The following is a 26,024-nucleotide window of genomic DNA, read 5'->3' on the forward strand; positions in this document are numbered from 1 at the left end:
CCTGCAATTTTGTCGTTTTCGGCTGTAATATTACTGTCTCCGACCGTAATATTACTGTCTCATGCAATAATATTACTGTTTGGAATAGTAATATTAGTAATATTATTGTTCGAAAAAGTAATATTCATAATAATATTGTCCCAAACAGTAATATTACTGTCTGAGACGGTAATTTAGTAGCCAATACAGTAATATTAATTAAAAAAAAATTTAGAAAAAAAAAGTCAACCCCGAAAACCGACGGTTTACCGGCCGGAAAAAAAATTCAGAAAAAAAATGTTTTCAAAAAAAAAAGTCAAGGCCGGAGAACCGCCCGGTCAACGCCGGAATATGGCCGGAAAAAAAGAATTTCTAAAAAAAATTATTTTCTGAAAAAAAAAATTTGTTTTCCAAAAAAAACATTAAAATGAGGGTTAATGTGATATATTTGTTTAATTTCGGGGTCAATGTGTGATATTGAGGAAGTTAAAGTATAATGGATGAAATTAATTAAATTTATATTATAGAAGGTATTTAATATTTTAGACTAAAGACGTGGGATGAGTTTATTTGAATGATTTTTTTTTTTTTTTATGTGGACCAATGTGCATTTAAGTTCCTTGTCATTTATGTCCCTCTTTGCCATTTGCTCCTTATTTTTTACGTTTGACTTAATAAAATGACAAAGTTACCCTTATTTAAAAATAATATAAATTATTCAACCAAATTTAAAAATTGAAAACAAAATTCCAGAAAAGAAAATTAAGAAAAAAAAAAAGAAATAGGAGAGAGCGTCATCTTCTACACACACCCCCACCCAAAACCTAAAACCAAACAACTCTTTATCGAAGACCTTAAATGGTAAGTCCACAGCCGCACATGTCGGAGAGCCACAGTTTACGAGTAACTGAAATTGTCTTCGACGGCGGTCATGGATATGGGCGTCGTAGCAATGTGGTTATGGCGACGTCCGTGGTGGAGGTAGGGGTGAGTCCACCCCTTTGGCAGGGTGAACTCAAGCTCACTCTCAATTTATAAATATTCCCTTATATTATACTTATGTATCTATTAAGCTCATCCAAATTTTATTAATTAGCCCTCTAAAAATTAAAATTAATGCAAAAGAAGCCCCAAATATTATTAGTTAGACCACCTAAAATACAAACTAATGCAAAAAAACTCTATATTTTTTTTCCTTTTTCATTTTCCTAAATATTTTTCAGGGGCGCTGCTCCCACACACCCCTGAATATTTAACTTCATTTTGGGGATTAATTTTTTGGGGGTGAATCTGTAATTTCTGAAATTTATAATTGAAAGGAGTAAAAAATACACACCCATGCGCAAAATCCGCGATTGTAATAAGCTATCAAGGTCCTTATTGTATTCGGACTAATTTCCATACGGTGGTTTTTGCTAATTCTTTTAATACGAGGGTTTTTTCACCCAGTGTAGCACCATATAAACCTCTTCAATTTAAACACCCTCTCACATCAAAAGTTGTTTTGCTCAACATATATGGAATTTATCGTAATAGATCCTAATTTTTCGCTAAGTATATAATGAAAACACAGAGTTGAAATCAAAAAAAAATTGAAAAAAAAATGTCGCAAAACTACATTCGAATATTCATTCATGAAAAAATACCAGAACGAGCGCACGGTAAATAATAGTCTCCTTTTTCGAACTCAAAATCTTCAAACATGTGACGGCAGGCTGACTATAAGTTGACCACTCATGACTCTGCAAAAATCAAGTAGATAGATACAAAAGGTAGATTCATTAGTTGCTATATAACTTATAACACGGGGAAAAACTCGAGAATTTGGTCCGAAAAATCCGAGGGCTTACCCCTTGACATAATAGTAACAAAAGTCGGCTAATATGAATGTTTGAACAATTTCTGCCAATATAACCATTGGAAGCCAAACATAGCCTGCTCCAACAAGAAACAAGTACTTTCCAGCAGAATCGTAAACCTGCATATAATAACGTTCAAATTGCGGGATTAGATTCCAATGGTGGGACCCACCATAGGGTCATGGGGGGCCGTGCCCCCCCCCCTCTAAAAAAATCGATAGTCCAAAAATGATTACCTGAATGATCCAATGAGCACATCCCAAAAATCTTGCAACGCCAAGTGCGAATACATAGTGGGCCGTAAACGGTTCGATCATCTGCAATGACGTTGAGTATATTATAATGAAATAAAAATTTAATATATATATATATATATATATATATATATATATATATATATATATATATATATATATATATATATATATATATATATATATATATATATATATATATATATATATATATATATATAATATATATATATATATATATATATATATATATATATATATATATATATATATATATATATATATATATATATATATAGTTTGGTGGAAGTTAAAATAAAAATAGACAAATTGGAATTATTTATTATTCACCTTAGTTTTCTGCATCATCCTTAGCTGCGGCAATACCGAAACGGATTCCAAATACACGGCAAATGCCCAAAGAACACGGGCTGCACGTGCATGGTGTGTATATGGATGGATGAATATCGCTATAATTGCAGAAGGCACCACCTATATATATATTAAAAAAAACTAGAAGTAAATAAATATAAATATTGTTATTTGTTAGGAATTGATGATATTTTGATATTTAATCTACTCTTAGTTATGCTACAAAAATTATTCGAGAAAGGATCATAGTAACTAGTCGAACATCGTAAAACGACATTAGATTTTTACGAGGACATTATTTGTGAAATATGCCAATAAACATGCAAGGAAAAACTAATTAGACGAAAAGAAATAAGTAGCAACATATATAAGTATATACATTATATGATTCTATCAACATTACCACATAATACAGGGGAGTGTTGTCGAGCTCCGCAATGTAGGTTGACTTCAACTTGAAACGCATCATGTATATGACCCACAATGTCGACGCGAGCGTCGCGAAATCGAGAAAAGTGTGGATGTCGTTTTCCATCGAAAAACTACAGAACAATCTTGCTGTCAAGAATATTGCCGTAAGGTCTTGAGTCTTCAACGAGAGCCCTATAAACCAGTCAATGTAAAAGTGGATAATTAATTTATATTAAGGACACAAAAAAGAAAAAAAAGAAAAAAAAGAATATGAAAGTGGATCTCCGTCAATCATCCTTGAAAATCGTAAAATATTAGATATCTTGAATTTGTTATTTTCTAGTATACGAACAAATTTAAAGCAGATTTTCGTACATAATTAGATGTCTGCAGTTGGGTATATATATGCGCACAATGACTCCAGAAACAAAAATTTAGAATGAGAGCTAAGGAATGAATTAATCCGAACGGGGTCAATGAATTTGTTATTTTGGATTTGAAATATATGGCTTAAATCCATTGATCAAAATCCAAATGCAACCTAAAAAAACTTAATATATTGAAATCTCGATTGTGAGTTTCGTCGAGTTTAGCAAAAAGACGATGTTAAAAGGATAAATCTTTCAGAATATATACATTCTTGTAAGAATTCTAGTTATCTTGAATATAGTTTTAAAATTTGGATTCATCTTCAAGTACAACATTCTTAATTTAAAACAAGTCGAAAAAAATAGCGTGTGACTGAATCGACGTCTTTTGAGAATCATTCAGACAAATCAATGAACAATGTTATTGCTAAGTTGATACACTCAAAATTTTATTTGCCACAAAATCATATATGTCTTGCTATTTCTAATTCACAACAACATTAAAAAATTAAAAAAAAAAAATAATAATAATAATAGAAAAAAAAGAAAAAAAAATCAATTTTCACGAAGTAGAAGAAGAGAGAAATGACCAATCCAATAATTAAAAAAAAAAAGAAAGAAACACAATCAAATAATTTTCAGTCAAAGATCTCATAACTTTATCCCAAATCCATCACTCAATAACAATTCTTGATAACAAAAAAAAAAACATTATAGATTATCCCGAAAAAGATGTAAGAAAAAAAAAAAAAATTAAATAATGATGATTACCGGAGCAAGTTTTAAGAGTGTTGAGCTTATAAATCAGAACCAGAATCCCAACAAAGTGAATCGCTTCGGAGGCGATAAAGAAGTGGCTGTGATCCTTAACCATGAATTTCAGCGCCACCAGCGCGCACAGCCCAAACGCCGCCGCCATAAAGGCCTTCACTTTCGTCGGCCGCCGCCGCACCCATGCAGAAACCTTGTACAACGCCGCCGCAACCCCACTCCTCCCCATCCTGTATAATTTTGTTTCTGCACAAAAAGTTAAACCCAAGAATCAAGAGAGCGGCGGGGGGTTAGGGGTGGGGGTGGAAAAGGGGCATGCAATGGGGGTGGTGGGATTATGGTAGCAATAAATGGGGGTGGACGGCGGAGTGACCCTATTCCGTTTGCCGTTTGGTTAGGACATGCAGCGGGACGGAACGCCGTAACGGGACTTTTAACGGACGCTTAAGTGCCATTAGTTCCGACATTTATTTTTGGGATTAAGCATTAATGGAATTGGATTTTCCCGATTTTGACTTCTATAATCTTATGTCTTTTCCTTTTTCTTCCCACCACCTTCAATATTAATTATTATTATTAAAATTATTTTTCTTTTTGTGTTTTGGTTTTTCTGAAATCTATTTTTTGTGTTTATTTTGAATTCCTTAAATTTAAATTAGATTCCTTAAGTTTTCTTATTATGGAAGTAAGTAATATATATATATATATATATATATATATATATATATATATATATATATATATATATATATATATATATATATATATATATATATATATATAATACTTTTTTTTTATACCCGACTTCAAGATTTTAGAGATAATATCCCTCAGTTTTGAAAATTTATATAAATTCTTATCATTTTTTATGAATCATCCCAAACAAGTAATTATATAATATTATGAGAAAATTTACTAAAAGTTCCTCACTATAATCTTTTTGGATGGGTAAATTCCCCATTTTTGTACATTATAAATATGAGAATTCTATTTCTAATGAAATTAAATATAAGGGATTTAACAAATTAAGTTCTCATTCGATTACTACTATTGAATTTTATTGACTAATAAAACGATCAGTTGACAAGATTCATAGTTATAAAACCCCACTAATAAGGATTTTTTTTTTTTTTTGCCAAAAAGATTTTATCATTCCATTATTAAAATGAGTTTACTGTCTGGTTAAGACCTTGTGGGCTTATACGAGGAAAAAAAGTACCCCTACAATTGCAATAAAAAATCAGAAGAGACTATCTAGGCTATTACACAAAAGCCCCAAATTGGGGTAGAAAAGTAATAAATGAAAAAAACCTACGCTAAAGGAACAGAACTTTCGGAAAATGCTGTAATAGCCCCAAGTGGGGGTCAGAGTGTAAATATGCAGAAGATGAGGTGTAATCCAGCAGGAGCCCAACAGGAATTTCTAAAATTGCATAACAGTCCCCAGGCAGGGTGAAAGTGCTAATAGCACCAAAAAAAAAAAAAACAATTTTGACCACCAAGAACCTATGCTGAACGGACACAGATATGCGGAATACGCGGATATAAACACTGTGATACGGCATTTCCAAAAAACTAGGATACGGACACGTTGGGGGGAGGGGATACGCGTAAATATAAAAAATATATAAATTTATAAGTCGCCAAATCGCATAAGAGAACCACTCGCCCTTGCTGCTCGTGTTCTTGGTCGCCATCGCCGCTAGAGTTTTGGACTTTTTGGTGGAGTTTCAAAGAAAATAAAGGAAATATGTTTTACAGATAATAAAATACGTATTTTTTTTATTAGGGCTTTCTCTTAAACATAAGAACCGAACCGTGTCCCAACTTTTTTAAAATTGCGCATCAACTGGCAATGGACCAATCAACGCCTCCCCAAGCCAGTTAGATGTCCAAAATTTTATAGCCCGGCAGCCCCACTATCCATTGAGTGCACTCAGTGAGGGTTTCGGCATGGCTATGAATCGACATCCATAAAGACGACGCAGACCACAGTGTAATCGTCAGTCTTTTGTCACAATATCTAATATTTTGCATTAGTGAATTTGGCCCATAAAGAATTACCTTGAAGAACTTTCCATAGAAGTTTACCATGCAAGCAGGCTCATCACTTGCTTAAGAGAGCGAATACCTAAGCCTCCTTCGGTTGTCCATTTAACCCAGTGGGTCCTCACGATCGCTGCACCTCCAGAGCTCCAAAGAAAGAAGGCCATAAGCTGCTCGAGGCGAGAGATTACCGAGGCAGGAACTTTTAATTAATGATAATTAATTATACTAATGTTTAAGATATTATGTGTGGATAGTGGCAATTTATGTGAAAAATACGACGGAAATTGTAAATTGGGCCAAAGTGCTACTGGAACAAAATTTTGATGGAGGGAAATCTCTTTTCTAAAGTTGTAAGGGGAAAAGTGCAAAAAATAAAAAGTTATAGGGAGCGAAGTATATTTTGTCTTTTTTTGAATTTAAGGGTGCAAAACGCCAAAACCCGAACTCGTTCAGGATTTCTTTATTGTCAAATACACTGTTCTATTTACAGCGACAAAAAAAAATAAAAAAATAAAAAAAAAATAACATCAATTGCTAAAGTACTTTACAAACCACGCATGCTTATAGGACATATATAATACAATCATAAAACCATTTCCTTAATATCTATGAAATTACTTTTGGTACATCACATTTGACAGGCGTGGTGTAATAAGCACTTCCAATGGAGCAACCTTAGGCAAGGTAATCCCGAGCCCTTCGGCCATATCCACTTCCACATTCAACGGCGTTTCGAAGTCGAACCCCTGCAGCAAACGAGCGAGTGTCAAATGCGTCACCTGCATCGCGAATGTGGTCCCCGGGCACGATCTTCTGCCCGAACCGAACGGAACGAACTCATGATGCTGTCCCGTGAAATCAACCTCCGCGTGGCTGCCCGTTAGAAACCTCTCGGGCAAGAATTTATCCGGTTCTGTCCAAATTCTTGCGTCCCGGTGCAATTTCCATACGTTGACCAATAACCGAGTCCCTTTCGGAACGTGATAGCCGCTTATGTGGCAGTCCTCGATGGCTTCGTGCGGTACCGATAAGGGCCCCGGTGGGAATAGGCGGAGCGTTTCTTTGACGATTGCTTGAAGGTAGACTAAGTTCTTGATGTCCGATTCTTGTACCCATCTTTCTTTACCGACTTTCGCGTCGATCTCTTCTTGGGCTTTGTGCATGACTTGCTTATTGTTTAGCAATAGGGATAGTAGCCATGTTAGGTGGATTGATGTGGTGTCTGAGCCTGCTAAGATGAGGTTCTGGAAGATGGAAGTGTTAGTGCAATTATACAAGTGTGTAGAAGAATATGATTTAGGACAAAAATGCACTTTACCCTCTATAAAATTTAAAATTTTCGCACTCCCCCCACTAAAAAAAATGGATAACCCCCTTCAAAATATTATTTTGGTTGCACTTTGCTCCAAAAGTCAATTTTTGAGGCCATTGTGTAAAAAAAAAACTTTTTAAAGGGGCAACGTGCAAAAGATAGTATTTTAAAGGGGCAATGTTCAACAAAAATAAGATTTAAAGGGGCAACGTGCAACAAAAATAACATTTTAAGAGGACATTCACTTTTAAAAAATTTGAGGGGATAAAGTACGAAAATATAAATGTACTGGGGCGATATGCAATTTTCCCTAAATATTATTACATTATGGACAAAATGCACTTTGCCCCCTAGAAATTTTCAATTTTTGCATTTTCCCCCTACAAATTAGAACAGGAGATTTTCTCCCTTCAAAATTTTGTTTCAGTTACACTTTGCCCAAAATTACAATTTAAGGTGTATTTTTCACCGGAAATGCCATCAATCCATCCAATTAAATGCCATTTGACTCATTTCAGAGACAAATCACTGTAATAGCTGCTAATCGAAGAAGAAAATGAAGATTCTCGCAATTATGGGACCGCAATAAGCACAATTTGTTTGGAAGAAAAAACAAAGCCTTTTCTCTCCCTTCCTTTTTTTATTTTTTCCCCTGAAATCGGTGAAATAGGTTGTGTTTTTTCGTCTATTAGAAAAGATAAAGATATTAGGATTTTAATGATAATATGAAATGACTCAAATGCTTTCGAAGTGGACGGATAAATCGCAATTCTATTGAATAATAAGCCAAAAATTGTGATCTGGAGCAAAGTGCGACCGGAACAAAATTTTGAAGGGGCAGAGCCTCATTGTTTAATTTGTAGAGAGGAAAGTGTGAAACTCGAATTTTTTATGACGGCGAAGTGCATTTTGTCCTTATGTATACATAGACAATAAAATGAAGAAAACAGAGTAGTAAGAGAAGTAAGAACAATACCAATATCGTCGCCTTAATGATGGTATCGCGCGTATGTCCGAATCTCGTAAACTTGTCGTCAACTGTCGAAAGCATCACATCAATAAAGTCTTGCTCATCAGCACTACCCTTTCTCTCCCCTCCGACGTGTTCCTCGATCCACCGTCCGGAAATAGCGCTTAGTTCTTCCGAAACTCTCTTCATGGACTTGATTTGCCCCTGAAAATCCAACCATCTCAGGGGCGGAAACGGAAACGAATCCGACACAATAAACTGTCCCGACATGTACATAAACTCCTTAACAGCATCCCGAAAAGATCGCCCCCCGATCGCACTTTCCTCGCCATCATCTACGTATCGTTTTCCAGCAATCATCATCATAATCACGTTCAAACTCAGCTGTTCGATCCACCGGCTTATCACCACCGCTTTGCCAGGTGGATCACCCTGGATTACTTCACAATACAATTCCTTGATGCTAGTGTCGATTTCGGATTCCCGAACATGCCTCAGGGACTCGAGTCTCCGGGCGGAGAGAACTTCCAGAAGCACGAGCTTCCGCACCTCGCGCCAATACGGGCCGTCGGTGAAACCGAAGGCCGCGTAGTTGTAGCCGAGGTACACACCTGCAGTAGAAGTCGGCCTTTTGGCGAAGACTTTGTCGTTGGTCGTGAAGCAGTCTTTAACGGCTTCGTAGCTGCTTACGACGAGCGCTTTGCGCACCCCGAGCCGAATCGTGAAAACGGGGCCGTATTTATCGGCGAAAGCTCCCAAAATTCTGTGCACTGGGATTTGGCCCCCTAGTAAGTGGAGGTGGCCTATTATAGGCCAAGCACCAGATGGTTCCGGTGCTGAATTACACTTATGTTTTCGGTTGTGTGCGCTTCTTCTCCATAGGGTGTATAGTAGAATCGGAGCTAAAACCCCGGAAAGAGTTAATATGTGTGGAAGAAAGTTCATCTTGCAGTTGCTTTTTGAAACTTGGCCTGAATTTATTCACGATATTTTGTATAAAGACTTATTCTCTGTGTTCTTCCGCTGTACTACAAAATCGTGTAATTGTACTTTGCTTTTGACTATGTAATATATATATATATATATATATATATATATATATATATATATATATATATATATATATATATATATATATATATATATATTATGTTCTTTTGTTCAAAACAATAAATAGAAAATATAAGGGTGTACTTTTGGATTATGGGTAAATTACGGGCCAGCCCGTATCTGTTAAATTACAAAAAAATTTGTAATTACAACTACCCCTCTCAAGTATGAATCTTTTTGCATGTTCATTCTTATTGTTTCAGATTCAACAAAATCTTTTAAATTCCGTGGAATGTTCTCTAGTTTGTACTCGTTTTGAGCAAACATGCAGTTTTTGATGCACCACAATCTGATATGTACAAATCAAAAAACACATTTTATGATCATCTTGCTTCAAAATGTGGAGCTGGAATGGGGTAACACGGGTACAAACTGGAGAACATTCCATATAATCTTGAAGATTTCACTAAATTTGACACCGCACGAGTGGATGTGTAAGAATATTCATAGTTGAGGAGAATGGTTGTAATTATCCAAACATGAAAGTTTTTTTTCGTAATTTAACTTTATCTAAGGGTCGCCGTAATTTATCCTTCGGATGTTCGTAAAAAAACAAAAAGAAACAGTATTCTAGTTGACTTGGAGGAAAACTCTAAAGTCAAGATGTGTTTAAGAAATGGGGCATTGGTTTTTTTTTCTTTGGGACTTTGTCAAATTTGGAGCATTGGTTTTTTTTTTCTTTGTACACTGATCTGGTGACGTAACTTTTAGGCTCTGATTGGTTTGTACAAAATAGTAGGTAAGAATTGTGAATTGTGTATTACGAAAATTTTAATTTCTTAACATATTTGTGTTTTACACACGTTTTGTTTCGACACTCGATGACATCTGTTAGACACTTTATGGATCATTTTGCAATTTCAAAAGGTTAAAAACATGTTATAATAGCAAATTTTTAAATACTTTTCTTGATTTCCTAATAAATTACATAACTTAATGATCAATCGCAAATTAATAGTTGATAATAATATTAATTTTGAATATATATATATATATATATATATATATATATATATATATATATATATATATATATATATATATATATATATATATATATATATATATATATATATATATGCGCTTATATAGCATATTTATAAATATATTCTTATATGTTTACTATTTATACGTTTTCCACAAGTTTCCGTATCTCTATTTTGAGACATGCCATTTGCCATGTCCCTTTTTTTCCATTTCTTCGTATCCTCGTTTCTGTATCCGTGCTACATGGATTGTGAAAAGTCAAAGTACTCAACTCTCCTTGTTTGGTTAAAATATAAAATAGTGGGTAATGTTGTGACAATATGGACTCAACCAATAGAATTAGTACTATGCACATGCTACAAGAGCCCTTCACGTGATTTTCATATGCATGCTGAAATAATAACAGATCTATTATTATTATTATTTTATTTATTTATTTTTTATGTAGATCTATTTTAATTTTTCCACTCTTCCTTTCTTTTGAGAAGATTTTTTTTCTTTCACTATTTCATAGTCTTTAATTTGTAAAATGTTTATTTTTATTTTATTTTATTTTTTTAATTCTATTAAAATTTCCAAGAATACACAATTTTTCTCATTTCCCTGTTTCTTAAATTTTCTTGTAATTACAAGACAACTAAAATATGAATTTTGGTTTAGGTTTTAGTAATAATCATTATTGTTTCATTTGACTCGCTCTTTTTGTTAACAACGTAACCAAACAAAACGAAAGAAAATAATTTTCCACAAAATCATTTCCGTCACCATTTTTCTTAGAAACCAAAATATAGTTGGAATTTCAAAATTCCTTGATTTGCATTTCCAGTTTACTCATATCAAAATCCCATGAACCAAACGGAGCCTTAGTTCTTTGTTATTTGGTGACTTGATTCAAATAGTGCTCGAACAGAAAAAAATGTAAATTGATAGAGCCATCTAAGGTACAAACCTTGACACATAATTATAACCCGTAAAAATAAGAGAAACGCGTGTATCTATTTCAATTACACATGGAGCTAAAACCGTGAGATTAATCACGAGTAACGAAAACGTGATTTCTTTCGCTGATTAAATTTTGCTAAGTTTAATGTTTTGCGGTTGCGATGAGAGGAGAGAGTCGAAGCCAAAAGTTCGGTAGGATTTCAATGAAAATTATGATTTAATTTCCCCATTGTATTCTAGATTGACATCGCTTTAACACCTATTTTTATTGCATCAATTTCCATATGCACTCGCATTGTTGTCTGAATGTGCTCTCGGTGTTGGTTTTCATACTTTTGTCCTTCACACCATTTGATCAAAAGCTTGGAAATTACAAAAATGTTCAGACCTCCTCTTAGTTGAACTCGGCCGAGTTGAGGGCTTGAGTTGAAGCGGCCGACGGATCATCATCATCATACTCTACCACCATATTCTTCCATTAGCTTATTCAAATACAATTATGTTAGAATATGAGTTCCATGAGCCAATGATAAAAACACATCAGAATTTAAGTTTTAGAGTTGCCATTTAAAATTTGTAAAAAATCCGATGTTTATTTAGAGTTAGGGGCGTGAACGAGTCAAGCTAGCCTCTTTTGGCAGGCTCGAGCTCGTCGAGTTACTTCATTTTTTGCTGAAGCTCGAGCTCGTGTCCATCTTGTCGAGTTCGAGCCCAAGCTCATTTTGTTGTTTTTCTTTTTTTTTTTTTTTTTTTAATTATTATTTAAAAAAATTACAAAATAAACAATAAACCATTACCTAAAAAAACCTATCTTTATATGAACATGAAACAACATGTTACATGCAAATTGAGCAAATGATTAAATAAATAGAAATTAACTAAAACAAAAAGCAATTCAAAACTCATCTCACTATTGCAATTTGCAACTCCAACATTCATTGCTAATTCTCCCACATAACAATCCCAAAAACATTTTAAAAAAACAACAAAAATATAATCTTTTGCTTTTTCCCAGTCGAAAAATCAATTCTCACCGGGACAAGAATTTGGGATAATCTGCAAAAACTTGGCCCTCGCCAAAGGGTCCGTTGAAAATCGACCCAAAACAGCAATCGTAGCAGTGTTGCTCCCGAATTTCTCAATACCCCGAGAAATCATACAAGTGTGACTCGCTTCCACAACCACCATTACATCTTCACCCAAATAAGACGAAACTGTCTCGGCTATCTGCCTAGTCAGCCTCTCTTGTACTTGAAGTTTAAACCCGTAAAAACGCACTATCGACTGTAGAATAGATTTTCCAACGGGGTTCATAATAAAACCGTTCGAACGGTAGTACCCTATATGCACCACCCCGTGGAAGGGTAGCAAATGGTGCTCACATTGAGACAAGAAAGACAAGTTCACCTCACAACAAAGATGCTCGTCTTCATGGGAGATCAAAGAGTCCGTCTTACCTCGAATGTTGTGTATGTGCCCGTTTAGCTTCGTCTCGAATTTCGAATTCTTGAAATTCATCAACCACTTAACGAAACGGGCGGGGGTTTCGACGAGTTCTTTCCTCAACGGATCCTCGCCCAAAGAACAAAGTATCGAAGAAACCGAAGAGAGAATCTTTGAATCCGACGACCCCCCTATATTCGAAAATGCATGAGACGGGCACCAACACTTTTCGCCGGAGCTTCTAGAGGAAACATCCCCTACATTTACTCCTCGGAATCTCAGAAGGCTTAGGAAGTCCGTCCAAATATCCGACATGTCGTCGTCGAAAACACCCGAGCCCGATTTGACCAACGTCTTGTTCGCCCAACTTTTACAGGCTGGGTCGAAATGGGCCGGGTCGAAATTAATGTGAGAGCATTGGAGGATAACAGCGACACCTGTCGGTCGAAACCCGTGCTGCAGAGCAGTGCAGATCTCATTGGCTAGCCTCGTTGGGTCTTGGAGGCGTTTGGCGAAGACTTCGGCGACTCGGGAGAGCTTGCTAAGGCCGACGACTCTTTGGGCTGAGGGTACATAGCCCACGTGGCACTTGACTTGAAACGGGAGCAAGCAGGATTCGCAGTACGAGAAGAGATCGAGATCTCGAACCAAGACGAGACCGCCTGTGCCGCCAGCATGGCCTACTTTGTTTTCTAGCCCTGCTTCGGGGAATAAAGCGCCACCCACAATGTCCTTCACGTTTTGCTTATAGCCTGGATAAATACATCGAAAACGAAGGAAGTTATATTACAAACATGAAGCTATAAAACACAAAGAGTACACATGGACAACAATCGAGAAGGCAATCAATCTTCAACCAAAGAAAAAAAGAAAATGGAATTTAATAATAAATCCCCATTTCCGTGGATTGTAATAATAAATCCCCATTCGCGATGACTGTAACTATATAAAGAAATAGATTCGTACTCCAACGGAACAAATTCCTAGCATGTGATTAAAGGGATGCTAATATCGGTCAAACATAAACATATCGATTTACTCCATTTACTACGTTTCGCCACTTGTTAGCTAAAGCAATCCATCAATAGCAGTTTAACAAGAATTTAAAGCTCTCTACCTAAAAACACATCAGATCTTGTCGTATATAGCAAACAAATATACTCAAAAGCAACAGATCCAATTTACAATAAAGTACAATTTACTAAAAAAGTACGCAAAACGAAAAACATAGATACGAAGGGCGATGTGGAATTATCACCTCGAGTCCCTTCTAGAAGAGCCTTCGCCACACGGAGAGGGGTCTTTTTCAGACCTTCACGATTGAAATCCTCACCCAAACCCTGCAATAAGACTCTCACAGCTTCTTCGATGGCGAAGGTGTCGGGTTCTTCGTCGAAATCGAGCTCCACATCGCCACCAAGATTCACTCCATTCCCGAGTTCTGCATTATAATGACCCTCATCTAAAGCGCCCATTGACAAACACCCAAAATAGATCTTTACCCACACCAACCAACCAACCAATCAGCTCAAATCAGGGTTTCAAGATTCAAAACCCACCAATTATTCAGACAAGAGATTCAAAACCCATCAACGATTCAGACAAAAGATTCAAACTTTTGAGCTCCCAATATCGAAAAATCACAAAAGATTCAAACTTTCGACCTCCCAATATCGAAAAAAATCACAAAAGATTCGAACTTTCGACTTCCCAATATCGAAATCGACCTCCCAATATCGAAAAATCACAAAAGATTCAATTTTTCGAGCTCCCAATATCGAAAAATCACAAAAGATTCAAACTTTCGAGCCCCCCAATATCGGAAAATGACGAAAAGATTCAAACTTTCACAATAACAAGAGCGCAAAAATAAGCCCCCAACAAATCAAAACATTAAAAACCAAATTTTCAAGAATTGCTACAACACACACACACACACACACACACACACAAAAGAAGAAAACCCAAGTGGATAGAAAGACGAGGGGCTGTTATTGAGAGGAAGAGGGTGAGGAATGTGTGCCTGTGCAAATATTTTTGCAAAAAGAGTGTATAGAAAACGTAGGGTTGCCGTTGAATTTGGAATGTGTGGAAGGGACTTTGCACTTTTGGGAAAGGAAAATAAGGAATTGCTTAGATTTGGTTCATCGGAAAGTGGGACCCACATGAATTGAGTGATTTAAGATCTGGTTCGGCGCTAAAACTGTTATGGTGGGTGTAAAAATTATGTTCCCCAATAAAACTATAGCATGATGGTGGCGGTCGATCTCCGATCTGGGTGCTGGTTGGTGGCTCTCGATCGATTCTTGGTAAAGAATCAATTTTTTTCACTAACTTCGAAAAAAAACAATTTAAATATTCAAAACCGACAGAAAAGCCCATTGGGTAATTAAATTGGCCCAATAGAGTTGTGTGATGAATGTCGTTTCAGTTTTAATAATATTATTTTGATTTTATACGTGGTTTTGAACAATTTTTAGTTTGAATTTTATAAAACTCGAAATTTGTAGGCCTCTGACTTAGCTTTATAAATCAACTTGAACCACCGAGATTGAATGTGGGGTGAGAAATCTATGCATGGATCAATGAACGCTGCCAACGATTTTAATGTTTTGAGTTATTTAGAATTCGAATTGTAACTTATTCAAGCATAACTGTGTCATCTAACATCCGATCTAGTTGATTCTAGTTGGATTAGAAAGCTAACGTACATGACTTGAGTTTTCGTGTTTTGAATTTTACAAAAATCAGACTGAAAAATGGTCGAAATCACATTTAAAGTTAAGCTTTAGTAAATTTGAAACGATATATAACATTTCAATTTCTAATAATATCATATATTGGATGGGATTTGATGTTATTCTTAGTTACTCTCTCTCTCTCCTAGCGATGTTATAAATGTTCGATTTAGTTTTAATAATATTGTTGCGACTTCAAATATGATTATGATTATTTTGGAGCCTGAATTCAGCAAAATTTAAAATAAGGAAGTTGTAGTTCTTTGAACTAGCTTTTTTAATCCAACTCGAATCATCATGATTGGATGTCTGGTGAGAAATATATTCATGAATCTATGAACATTGCTCACAACTTTTATGTTTTGAGTTATCTAAAATTTAAGATGTAGCTCATTCATACATAATATTGCCACCTGACATCCAATCTAGCTGATTCAAGTTGGATTAGAAATCTAACTCAAAGGAGTACATTTTTTGTATTTTGAATTTTGCCGAAATCTCTCTAAAAAAAAGAATTTTGCCAAAATCAGACTGGAAAACGGTCAGAATCATATTTGAAGTCAAAACAATATTATTAAAATTGAAACGACATTTAACATTTCAGTTTTGCAAATCAGTGAGGTTCTTTAAAGTGCGTCATCAATGTATGAGATGGAGATAATATTTAACTTAAAAGATTGCCTATTTCCTCAGCTACTAAGTTACAGTACATGTCACCCATAGAATCATAATTTCGAAATGTTAAGTCTTGTTTCAATTTTATTAATATCATTTTAACTTGGAACATGATTTTAACCCCCTTTCAATTTTATTTTAGCAAAATTCACAACATGAAAACTGTAGTCTTTTGAGTTGATTTTCTAATCAAACTTAAATCAATTAGATTGGATATCGGATGACAGCATTATAACTTATGAGTTACATTTTAAAATAAGCAATGTTCATCGATTCATACACATCTTTATCACCCGCCATGCATCAAATTTTCGTGATTCAAATTAGATTAGAAATCCAATTTAAAGAACTACAAATTCCGTGTTTTATGTTTTGCCAGATTGAACCACATAAATGGCCAAAATCTCGTTTGAAGTTGAAACGATATTTTATTCAAACTGACTGAAACAACATTTATCACAACCGCAAATTCCCAACTCAGAAACAACAAATATCTCTCTTGATTTTTCTTTTCCCAGACAGAACTCGAACCACATGTGGTTACATCTCTCAATCCTTTTCGTTTATTAATTTCTGTCCTCTCTGGTGAAAAGAAAAAAATGTAAATGGGCCTCCCAATAATAAATCAAAAGGGATTTCTTGAAATAATTTTCCAATTACTTCTGTTTGCATGCAACTTGCAAGTCTCCGTTTACTTGACCAAGGTTCCAAAAAGTGCTTACCGGTTTCGCGTCAGTTAGGTACCGCCATACGGTAAATCAGTGCGACGGTGAATTATTGGAAACAAATTGATTTTTAAATTTAGTTTAATATATTTCTAAATATTGTTTGTAAATACTCAAAATATATACATAAAAATTATTTAAACATGATTTTAAATAATATTTGGTTAATGAATAGTTCAAATCTCTCTCTCTCTCTCTCTCTCTCTCTCTCTCTCTCTCTTAATTACATATATATATATACATCACCATAACTACAAGGAGAGCTCACCACAAAAACTCTACACCACCATGGAAAAAACTCCTTATTACATTCTAGTCCTCCTACTTACAACAATCTTCATAAACTACCAAAAATCTTGCCTCGCCGCCACAAACTACGCCACCGATCAATCCGCTCTCCTCGCCCTAAAATCTCACATCACTTTAGACCCTTACAACTTCATCACAACCAACTGGACAAACTCAACCTCCGTCTGTAGCTGGATCGGCGTCACTTGCGGTTCCCGCCATAATCGAGTAACCACGCTAAATATCTCCTACATGTTTCTTTCGGGCACTATTCCACCACAAATAGGAAATCTCTCTTTCCTCATCTCCCTCGATCTCAGTCGCAACTTTTTCGGCGGCGTCCTTCCTCAACTACTTCCCCATAGGTTGAAGTACATTTCTCTCCGAAACAACAATTTCACGGGGAATATTCCGATTTCTCTCTCTAACCTCACGAAGCTACAACTAGTTGATTTTTCTTCGAATTCTTTTCAAGGGAATATTCCGAAAGAGTTTGGGAAGCTTCAAAGTCTGCAGGCTTTTGGCATGGAGAATAATCGTCTCTCGGGTACTATACCGTTAGCCATATTTAACTTGTCGAGTTTGGAAGTGATTGCTTTGACCGGAAACGAATTGAGTGGCGGACTTCCGAGTTACATGTGCGATAATCTTCCGCTTCTTCAAGGAATTTATCTATCCAACAATAAATTGAGCGGGAAAATTCCGTCGAATTTATCGGAATGTTCGCAACTTCAAATCATATCCATATCTCGGAACTCCTTTAGTGGTCAGATACCGAGAGAAATTAGCGAGCTCCGATTTCTTCGGGGTTTAGCTCTCGGCGTTAATAATTTAAATGGTATGATATTCTTGTTTAAATTTGTTGGAGATATAAATATATTAAATGATTCACTTCACTAACAGCTTAAGCTTTCGGTTATGGTACGTGGTTATTCATGTTGGTATCAGAGTCGGGCCAAATGAAGTATCCTATAATTTTCTTTGTGTGTTAAATATATAGGTGTTATCCCGCCGGAGATCGGAAATCTTCAAAACTTGGTTCAGTTTGCCGCTGAAAAAAATCGGATTACGGGCGCAATTCCCGCGGGTATTTTCAATATTTCCTCTCTCCAAAAATTGGAAATTTTACACAGCTCAGAAATTTGACACTCGGGTACAACAAATTAACAGGTGCGGTTGAGTAAAATAGCTATTTATTTTAAGGCACATTGCACATTACCCCCTATAAATTTCTAATTTTCATACTTTACCTTCTCCAAATTAAAAAAAATGTGAATGTCCCCTTTCAGAATGTTATTCTTGTTGCACATTAGCAAAATCCTGATGGACTATAAATTGGAATTGAGTATTTTTGATGTACGTTTGCCCCTTCAAATGTTATTTTTGTTACACTTTGCACCTTAAAAATATTATCTTTTATGCACATTATTCCTTCAAAATGTTATTTTTTGTTCACAATGCCCACTGTAAATTGGCTTTTGGGGCAATGTGCAACCAAAATACTATTTCGAGGGGTACCCTTTTTTTCTATTTTTAGGAGGGAAAGTGCGAAAATGGAAAATTTATAGGGGGTGAAGTGCATTTTGTCATTTATTTTATTATGGACAAAATGCACTTCCCCCCCTACAAATTTCCCATTTTCGCATTTTCCCCCCTAAAAATTCAAAAACTGGATAATCCTCCTTCAAAATATTATTTTGGTCGCACTTTGCTCTAGAAGCCAATTTTTGGTGGGCATTGTGCAACAAAAATAACATTTTAAAGAGGCAATTGCAAAAGATAAATGTTTTTGAGGGGTAACGAGCAACAAAAATAACATATAAAGGGGCAATGTGCAACAAAAATACTCAAATGCCGATGAATAATCCATCGAAATTTTGCTATCGCAGCAATGTGCGACAAAAATAACATTTTGTAGGGGGACATTCACTTTTTAAAATTTTGAGGGTGTAAAGTGCAAAAATTATAGGGGGTGATGTGCAATTTGCCATTTTATTATGCATATTCTTTTGAATATTTAAACTTGGCAGGGGATTTGCCGCGCGAGATGGGCAAACTCTACCAGCTGGAAGATCTAGTATTAGATTTTAACGCCTTCACCGGTGTAGTTCCGCTTGAGCTCTTTAACATGTCGAATCTTCGAGGTCTTGGACTTACAGGTAACGGTCTCTTCGGTGGTCTCCCGAAAAATATTGATCGCGGTTTGCCCGCTCTTGAAGAACTCGCCATTGCTTCAAACTACTTCAATGGAGAAATACCCGAATCGATCGCTAATTGTTCCAAACTCAGACTTCTCGAACTCGGTTCTAACAACTTCACCGGTTTAGTACCTCACTCTCTCGGCACCCTAAGACTCCTCGAACGCCTTGGCCTCTTCAATAACAATCTATCTTCTTCTTCTTCGGAATTAAGCTTCATAACTTCCTTGACTAACTGCCGATCTTTATACGAACTCGCAATTACCGATAACCCTATAGATGGCATCCTTCCAACTTCCGTCGGGAACTTATCTAAGTCGTTACAAATATTCCATGCCTATAATTGCGAACTTAAAGGTACCATCCCTCCAGAAATCGGCAATTTAAGCAACCTTGTGACGCTTGCTTTAGGCGGGAACGAATTGTCCGGTGAAATTCCGATCGGTATAAAAAACATGCACATGCTTCAAGGCCTATCTCTAGATTACAACAAGATGTCGGGTTCGGTATTTCCGGAGGTTCTGTGCGATTTAGATAGCTTGGTTTATTTATATTTAAACCAAAATAACTTTTCTGGTACAATACCTGATTGTCTAGGGAATGTCACGTCTTTAAGAAATCTCTATCTAGATTCGAACATGTTGACTTCAACCATACCGTCAAGCGTGTGGCGCCTCGCGGATTTGCTGAAGCTGAACTTGTCCTCGAATTTGTTGAGCGGATTTATACCTCCGGAAATTGGTAATTTAGTGACGGCAACCGTGATCGATATGTCAGTGAATCGGTTCTCGGAGTCTATTCCGAGCGCAATCGGGAAGCTAACATCTGTGACTTATCTATCTTTGGCGCATAATGGACTAGAAGGTTCTATTCCTGAAACCGTGGGGAGTATGGTTAGTTTAGTAACGGTAGATTTGTCTTACAACAACCTCTCCGGTTCAATTCCAAAGTCGTTGGAGTCGCTTCAATCCCTCCACTACTTTAATGTCTCTTTCAATGCGTTGGTAGGAGAAATTCCGACCGATGGTCCTTTCAGAAATTTCACGATCGACTCGTTTATGGCTAATGACGCATTATGTGGAGTTCCAAGGTTCTACGTGCCACCTTGCGGTAATGTTTCGGAACATAGGTCAAAGATGAAAAGGGTGCGCTCGGCTTTATTCATTGTTATTGGGATTGTTGCGTTTATCTCGTTTCTCTCTTTGGCCTTCATTTTCGTACGATACAAAAGGAAATATAAAGCAAATGCAGGAAATGGAGTTGATGGTGTAGTGTCTACTTTACCGGAAAGAATTTCCTATTATGAACTCCTACAAGCCACCGAACAATTTAGTGAGACGAACTTACTAGGCACGGGGAGTTTTGGTTCGGTTTACAAAGGTGTTCTAAGAGATGGGAAGGTTCTGGCTGTAAAGGTCTTCAATTCGCTATCTGAAGTTGCTTCCAAGAGCTTTGACGTGGAATGTGAAGTACTGCGTAATATTCGTCACAGAAATCTCACCAAAGTTGTTAGCAGTTGCTCCAACGAGGAGTTCAAGGCATTGGTACTTGAATATATGCCCAATGGAAACTTGGACAAATGGCTATATTCCCACAATTATTGTCTCGATCTCTTGCAAAGATTGAACATAATGATTGATGTTGCGTGTGCGTTGGAATATCTTCACCACGGCTATTCTTCACCCATTGTTCACTGCGATTTGAAGCCGAGCAATGTGTTGTTAGATGAAGAGATGGTTGCACATGTGAGTGATTTCGGGATAGCAAAATTGTTGGGCGACGGTGAGAGCATTGTGCACACAAACACCCTAGCAACACTCGGCTACATTGCTCCAGGTGAATCTTTATAATTTTCAAATTATTGTGTTGTTATCCACTCCCCCGGTCCCACAATATACGTCACTTCAGAAAAAGTTTTGTGTTCCATATTATTTATCACTTTTGAATTCCAATTCTGCATTAGTTACATAATTTATAATTTTACCCCTTACTTACTTTATCCAACCCTCTTTCTTCTTGATTCATTTTAGGGTAAATTCCACTTTACCCCTTGTACTTTGGCTGGATATCACTTTACCCCCTTGTACTCTCGATTGCATTGATTTGCCCCCTTGTACCTTGGTTCGATATCACTTTACCCCATTCTACTCTCAATTCATCGATTTGGCCCCTTGTACTTTGGTTCGATATCACTTTACCCCCTTATACTCTCAATTGCACCGATTTGCCCCCATGTACTTGACAAATTATCTCAATGTGGCTCTCGCGACCTTTGACCTTAACACCGTTTGATCTAAGTTTGAAAATTACAAAAAATCCACCCCTCCCAGTTTAACTAACTATTAATAAAATAAAATAAAAATTAAAAAAAATTGTGGCTGGCGTCGTGGACTATGTTTTCTCATTATCTTGATTTTTTTTATTATTTTATTTTTTGTTGTTGTTTGTTTTTTATTTTTTTTATTTTTTTTAATAATTATTTAAACTGGAGGGGTGACATTTTAGTAATTTTCATACTTAAATCAAACGGTGTTAAGGTCAAATGTCTGAAAACTAACGGCGAGGGCCACATTGAGACAATTTTTCAAGTAAGGGGGTAAATCGATGCAATTGAGAGTAGAATGGGGTAAAGTGATATCGAGCCAAAGTACAAGGGGGGAATCGATGAATTGAGAGTAGAAGGGGGTAAAGTAATATCGAACCAAAGTACAAGGGGGCAAATCGATGCAATTGAGAGTATAAGGGGGTAAAGTGATATCCAGCCAAAGTACAAGGGGGTAAAGTGGAATTTACCCTTCATTTTATTATTGTACAAGGGTAATTTAGTCTAAAAATATATATTTTCATAAATCAAGTCATATTTATTGATATTCTTAATACGCTTGTACGAAAGTGAAAAAACGAACACTAACTATGATTATTTCTTGTTATATATAGAGTATGGTTTGGAAGGACTTGTTTCGACTAGGTGTGATGTTTACAGTTACGGAGTGATGGTTATGGAAACATTTACAAGAAAAAGGCCAAGCGATGATATGTTTGCGGAAGGTTTGAGCTTAAAGAGTTGGGTTCAAAGCTCACTTTGGCAGTCGCCGAATGAGGTTATAGACTCCAACTTACTAAATACCGAAAACGAACAACACTTTGAGAAAAACCTGCAATGTGTGTCATCTATACTGGAGTTGGCTTTAAAGTGTTTGTCGGAATCTCCTGGTGATAGGATAACCATGAAAGAAGCCTTGGCAGAATTACAGAAAATCAAAGGTCGATTTTCGCCCGTAATTCGCAGGTAATGTAAACTAGGTTTCAACATTATATTGTGTATGTTTTTCTTCTGTCCACGATAAGTTGTATATACTATACTCGAGGGAAGAATCATGTATGTTTGTACTTGTAACTAATGGCGCCCACCGCACATAATATCAAGTGAAGTGCAATGTTGTTCTATCATGGTTATTGCACAAAATTTTCAGCACAACACACTATCATTTAAGAATGTTAAGTCGAAAGATCGAAAATGTAGACGGGGAAAATATATTTTCGGCCCCTTAACGACGAAACTATCCTTTTTCTGTGTCATGCACTTCACGAATCCAAAGTGACACGAGCAAAAAGGAGCTGCAGCCTGCATGCATTTAATGTCATTTCAAACAAAATATACATAGTAACTGATCTCTTACAGCGTGTTCTATTACATCCGTTCGACTACGCGTGCTAAACAATCGGCCTCTCGTTGTGCCCGAATTGCTCTAATAAGTTGAGAAGCTCCAAAGATTGATAAGGTCCCTCTCCATTTACCAGAAAATCAATATAAGGCGAGACTGCATTACGATCCTCTACACCAGCACTTCTCATAAGATCGGTTATCAACCAATCAGCTTCTTCAAATCTTCCCTCACTTTGAAGACCAACAATCACAGTGCTGTAACACGCAAAAAACGGAAAAGAACCGTAGGCATTGAATCTCTTGATCCACTCGAGAGAACGAGTATATTCACCACTTTTGCATAGGTGCGTGATCGCGCAAGAACATATATCACTATCGGGTATAAGCCCGTATTTCACCATTTCTTGTATAAAGATATCCCCTTCCGATATTCTCCCCGTTCTACATAGGCCCGTGATTAAGAACTTGTATACATCAAAAGCATGACCGCCATATTCTCTAATCTTGTCGAAAAATCGGAAAGCATGGAAAATATCCATTTTGGTAAAAATAAAGTCGTCTCTATTAGCACACCCCATTTTCCTCGTCATTGCGGTGAGTAGCGCAAAATATATTTGATCATTCGCCCGACAACCTTTGTGGAACATGGTGCGAACAATTTCAAATGCCTGGTTCGATTTTCCACTCTGGCAAAGACTACCGATGATTATAGTATATGTATAGATATTCGGCGGACACGAATCCCTTTCCATGAGTTCAATCATTTCCAAGGAAGCTTCTATATCACCTGCTCGACAAAGCCCGTCAACCATTATCGTATAAGTCACAACAGAGGGAACTAAACCGTGCTTTAACATCTTACCCAATATAGCATTTTGTTCGACTAGCTTAACTTCTTTACCAAGAACATCGAGAAATACGTTGAATGTATGTGGACTAGTCAAACACCTATCTTTGACCATTTCTTCGAACAGCATAAGTGCAGATCTAATTTTTCCGGCTTTGCAATAACCGTGGACAAGAGCAGTTAGCGCCACTTCATCAATAAAGATTCCTTTCTTGATCATTAAACCAAGAAAAAAACCCGCTAACTCCAATCTTCCCATTTTGCAGAGACTATCGACGAGTACTGTATAAGAAAATCGATCGGTCGCAATGCCAATCGAGCTCATCGAATGCAAAATCTTGAAAGCCATCTCTATTTGGCCCGCCCTACAGAACCCGACAATGAGGATATTGAAGGTAACTTGAGTCGGAAATAAGCCATTGTTTACGACCTTTCTCAGCAATTCCATAGCTTTGTAAGGTGTGCCGATTACACACAGCCCTTCTATAAGTTCATTGTACGTACGTATATTTGGCTTGCATTGCCTTCTCTCCATCACTCCAAGCAACTCAAAAGCCGAAACCACCAATCCTTCTTTACAATAACAATTAATCAGTGCATTGTAAGTTACATTACCGGGATTTATTCCATCTTTAAGCATCTTCCTAAACATCCCGTTAGCCTCCTCGATCTTTCCCTCTTTACATAACATATCCACAAGAATCGTGTATGTGTGAGCGTTAGGCTTGCACCCTTTCTTGATCATCTCATCGAGCAAAATCAATGCCTTATCGATCAACCCTTTATCACACGTAGCTTTAATTAGAACCGTATATGTTCGAGTACTCGGATGGCATCCCTTCACACACATTTCTTCCTTCAACTTCAAAGCTTCGTCTAACCTTCTTGCTTCACAAAGACCATGCATGAGAATCGAATACGTGGCACTATTAACACCACAACCATCCTTCTCAGACATTAAATCAAACACCTTGTAGGCGTCACCAATTTCACCAGCTCTACAATTACCCAAAACCAAAGAAGTGTGGATATAAACATCCAACGGAAACCCGAGTTTTAGAACTCTGGAAACGAACATTTCGGCCGCCTGTACAAACCCATTCTTACACAAAGCATTAACAACCGTCCTGTAATCAATCCCACCCGCAACGAAACCATCTTCCGACATTCTCTTGAATACCAAAAATGAAACCGAACCCATATCTAATTTCGCCAAACACATCAAAAGCGCACTGTAACAAGGGTAATTAATCCGAAACCCGACATTTTCCCGCATGTCTTCAACAGCACCCATTAGCTTCAAAAGGTCATCTTGAGAAGTACAACACTCCTTAATCAACCAAACCAGCACTTTGTGCATAATTCCGTACGAATTATCGGAGGCCAATAGATACAGTAGCTGAATTCTGCTCTCCGTATCGTAGCAATAGGTTGATTGTTTGCAGACCCATTTGAAAAAGTCGACGCAGAGGGGAACATGATCCCTGCTATGGAGGCTTATGATTCTGGAAACAAATTGCGGGTTCGAGTGAGAAACGAGGGCTTTTAAATTGATGTTGTTTTGCCAGTCTGGTTGCTTGATCAGGGCCGAAACGTTGAAAACGGCGTCGTTTGAATGTTCTGAGTGAGGAGTAGTGCAAAGCGGTGAAAGGGAAAAAAGGGCATAAAAATGGGGTTTAGGAGAGAGAGATTGAAGGCTGATTCCTCGAAGCAACATACATGAGCTCAGGTGTATTAATGTGTGTGCGCGTGGGTGTGCGCGTGTGTGTGAAAGCACAGTAGAGGAAGAAGACGAAGATGGTGAAATGGGTTGGGTGAAATTCCCACCAGTTTCCCCCTTTATTTTCAAACCTTTGGGCTATTTTTTTTTTTTTTTCTTATTTTATATTTCAAATATTCTTATAAATTAAATTAAGATAACAAAAAATACAAAAAACACAAGCCTCCAACTGTTTTGCAGGTTAACGAGCGCACTAACCCCTTCGACTACCTTGAGACGTGTGGCAGTGACTCTCGATATTCTCTATCATTACGGGTTCAAAGACTCTTGGGTTGCCCA

General features: G+C 36.7%; 6 protein-coding genes across 6 annotated transcripts; 2 read left to right on the forward strand and 4 right to left on the reverse strand.

The window, feature by feature from the left end:
• Positions 1 to 1,438: 1,438 nt before the first annotated feature.
• Positions 1,439 to 4,311, reverse strand: LOC105954388 (uncharacterized). Its single transcript, XM_012978057.2, has 6 exons — positions 4,015 to 4,311; positions 2,868 to 3,067; positions 2,444 to 2,584; positions 2,075 to 2,155; positions 1,830 to 1,957; positions 1,439 to 1,721 (listed from the first exon to the last, which is right to left on the reverse strand). Exons 1-6 carry the CDS (start codon positions 4,241 to 4,243, stop codon positions 1,676 to 1,678), a joined length of 825 nt encoding a protein of 274 aa, XP_012833511.2. The 5' UTR covers positions 4,244 to 4,311; the 3' UTR covers positions 1,439 to 1,675.
• A 2,175-nt stretch (positions 4,312 to 6,486) lies between these two features.
• Positions 6,487 to 9,393, reverse strand: CYP82G1 (cytochrome P450, family 82, subfamily G, polypeptide 1). The gene is made up of 2 exons (XM_088813858.1): positions 8,352 to 9,393; positions 6,487 to 7,307 (listed from the first exon to the last, which is right to left on the reverse strand). Exons 1-2 carry the CDS (start codon positions 9,288 to 9,290, stop codon positions 6,678 to 6,680), a joined length of 1,569 nt encoding a protein of 522 aa, XP_088669984.1. The 5' UTR covers positions 9,291 to 9,393; the 3' UTR covers positions 6,487 to 6,677.
• Positions 9,394 to 12,183: 2,790 nt separating this feature from the next.
• Positions 12,184 to 15,078, reverse strand: LOC105954427 (GTP cyclohydrolase I). The gene is made up of 3 exons (XM_012978098.2): positions 14,555 to 15,078; positions 14,086 to 14,491; positions 12,184 to 13,579 (listed from the first exon to the last, which is right to left on the reverse strand). The coding sequence occupies exons 2-3, from the start codon at positions 14,300 to 14,302 to the stop codon at positions 12,408 to 12,410; spliced, it is 1,389 nt and encodes a 462-aa protein (XP_012833552.2). The 5' UTR covers positions 14,303 to 14,491; positions 14,555 to 15,078; the 3' UTR covers positions 12,184 to 12,407.
• A 2,130-nt stretch (positions 15,079 to 17,208) lies between these two features.
• LOC105954390 (uncharacterized) lies at positions 17,209 to 19,420 on the forward strand. The gene is made up of 3 exons (XM_012978060.2): positions 17,209 to 18,091; positions 18,254 to 18,423; positions 19,284 to 19,420. The coding sequence occupies exons 1-2, from the start codon at positions 17,254 to 17,256 to the stop codon at positions 18,397 to 18,399; spliced, it is 984 nt and encodes a 327-aa protein (XP_012833514.1). The 5' UTR covers positions 17,209 to 17,253; the 3' UTR covers positions 18,400 to 18,423; positions 19,284 to 19,420.
• On the forward strand, positions 18,346 to 22,898 carry LOC105954428 (uncharacterized). Its single transcript, XM_012978099.2, has 3 exons — positions 18,346 to 18,423; positions 19,284 to 21,287; positions 22,389 to 22,898. Exons 2-3 carry the CDS (start codon positions 19,301 to 19,303, stop codon positions 22,742 to 22,744), a joined length of 2,343 nt encoding a protein of 780 aa, XP_012833553.2. The 5' UTR covers positions 18,346 to 18,423; positions 19,284 to 19,300; the 3' UTR covers positions 22,745 to 22,898.
• Positions 22,899 to 23,050: 152 nt separating this feature from the next.
• On the reverse strand, positions 23,051 to 25,814 carry LOC105954391 (Pentatricopeptide repeat (PPR) superfamily protein). The gene has a single exon (XM_012978061.2). The coding sequence runs from the start codon at positions 25,680 to 25,682 to the stop codon at positions 23,166 to 23,168; it is 2,517 nt and encodes an 838-aa protein (XP_012833515.1). The 5' UTR covers positions 25,683 to 25,814; the 3' UTR covers positions 23,051 to 23,165.
• Between the last annotated feature and the right edge of the window lie 210 nt (positions 25,815 to 26,024).

This window comes from Erythranthe guttata, chromosome 14, assembly GCF_056151865.1.
Source record: "Erythranthe guttata isolate IM_541 chromosome 14, IM_541, whole genome shotgun sequence".
Classification (NCBI taxonomy): domain Eukaryota; kingdom Viridiplantae; phylum Streptophyta; class Magnoliopsida; order Lamiales; family Phrymaceae; genus Erythranthe; species Erythranthe guttata.

Bases quoted from the DNA above. Each gene is read 5' to 3' on its own strand.
- LOC105954388 (XM_012978057.2), bottom strand. From the start codon at position 4,243: ATGGGGAGGAGTGGGGTTGCGGCGGCGTTGTACAAGGTTTCTGCATGG. The intron at 3,068-4,014 runs GTAATCATCATT...ACTGGTTTATAG, and splicing joins CACTCTTAAAACTTGCTCCG to GGCTCTCGTTGAAGACTCAA. The intron at 2,585-2,867 runs GTAATGTTGATA...ATATATATATAG, and splicing joins ACACTCCCCTGTATTATGTG to GTGGTGCCTTCTGCAATTAT.
- CYP82G1 (XM_088813858.1), bottom strand. From the start codon at position 9,290: ATGAACTTTCTTCCACACATATTAACTCTTTCCGGGGTTTTAGCTCCG. The intron at 7,308-8,351 runs GTATTGTTCTTA...TCCATCTTCCAG, and splicing joins TCATTAAGGCGACGATATTG to AACCTCATCTTAGCAGGCTC.
- LOC105954427 (XM_012978098.2), bottom strand. From the start codon at position 14,302: ATGGGCGCTTTAGATGAGGGTCATTATAATGCAGAACTCGGGAATGGA. The intron at 13,580-14,085 runs GTGATAATTCCA...GTATTTATCCAG, and splicing joins TCTTCTAGAAGGGACTCGAG to GCTATAAGCAAAACGTGAAG.
- LOC105954390 (XM_012978060.2), top strand. From the start codon at position 17,254: ATGGAAAAAACTCCTTATTACATTCTAGTCCTCCTACTTACAACAATC. The intron at 18,092-18,253 runs GTATGATATTCT...TTAAATATATAG, and splicing joins CGGCGTTAATAATTTAAATG to GTGTTATCCCGCCGGAGATC.
- LOC105954428 (XM_012978099.2), top strand. From the start codon at position 19,301: ATGGGCAAACTCTACCAGCTGGAAGATCTAGTATTAGATTTTAACGCC. The intron at 21,288-22,388 runs GTGAATCTTTAT...TGTTATATATAG, and splicing joins ACTCGGCTACATTGCTCCAG to AGTATGGTTTGGAAGGACTT.
- LOC105954391 (XM_012978061.2), bottom strand. From the start codon at position 25,682: ATGTTGCTTCGAGGAATCAGCCTTCAATCTCTCTCTCCTAAACCCCAT.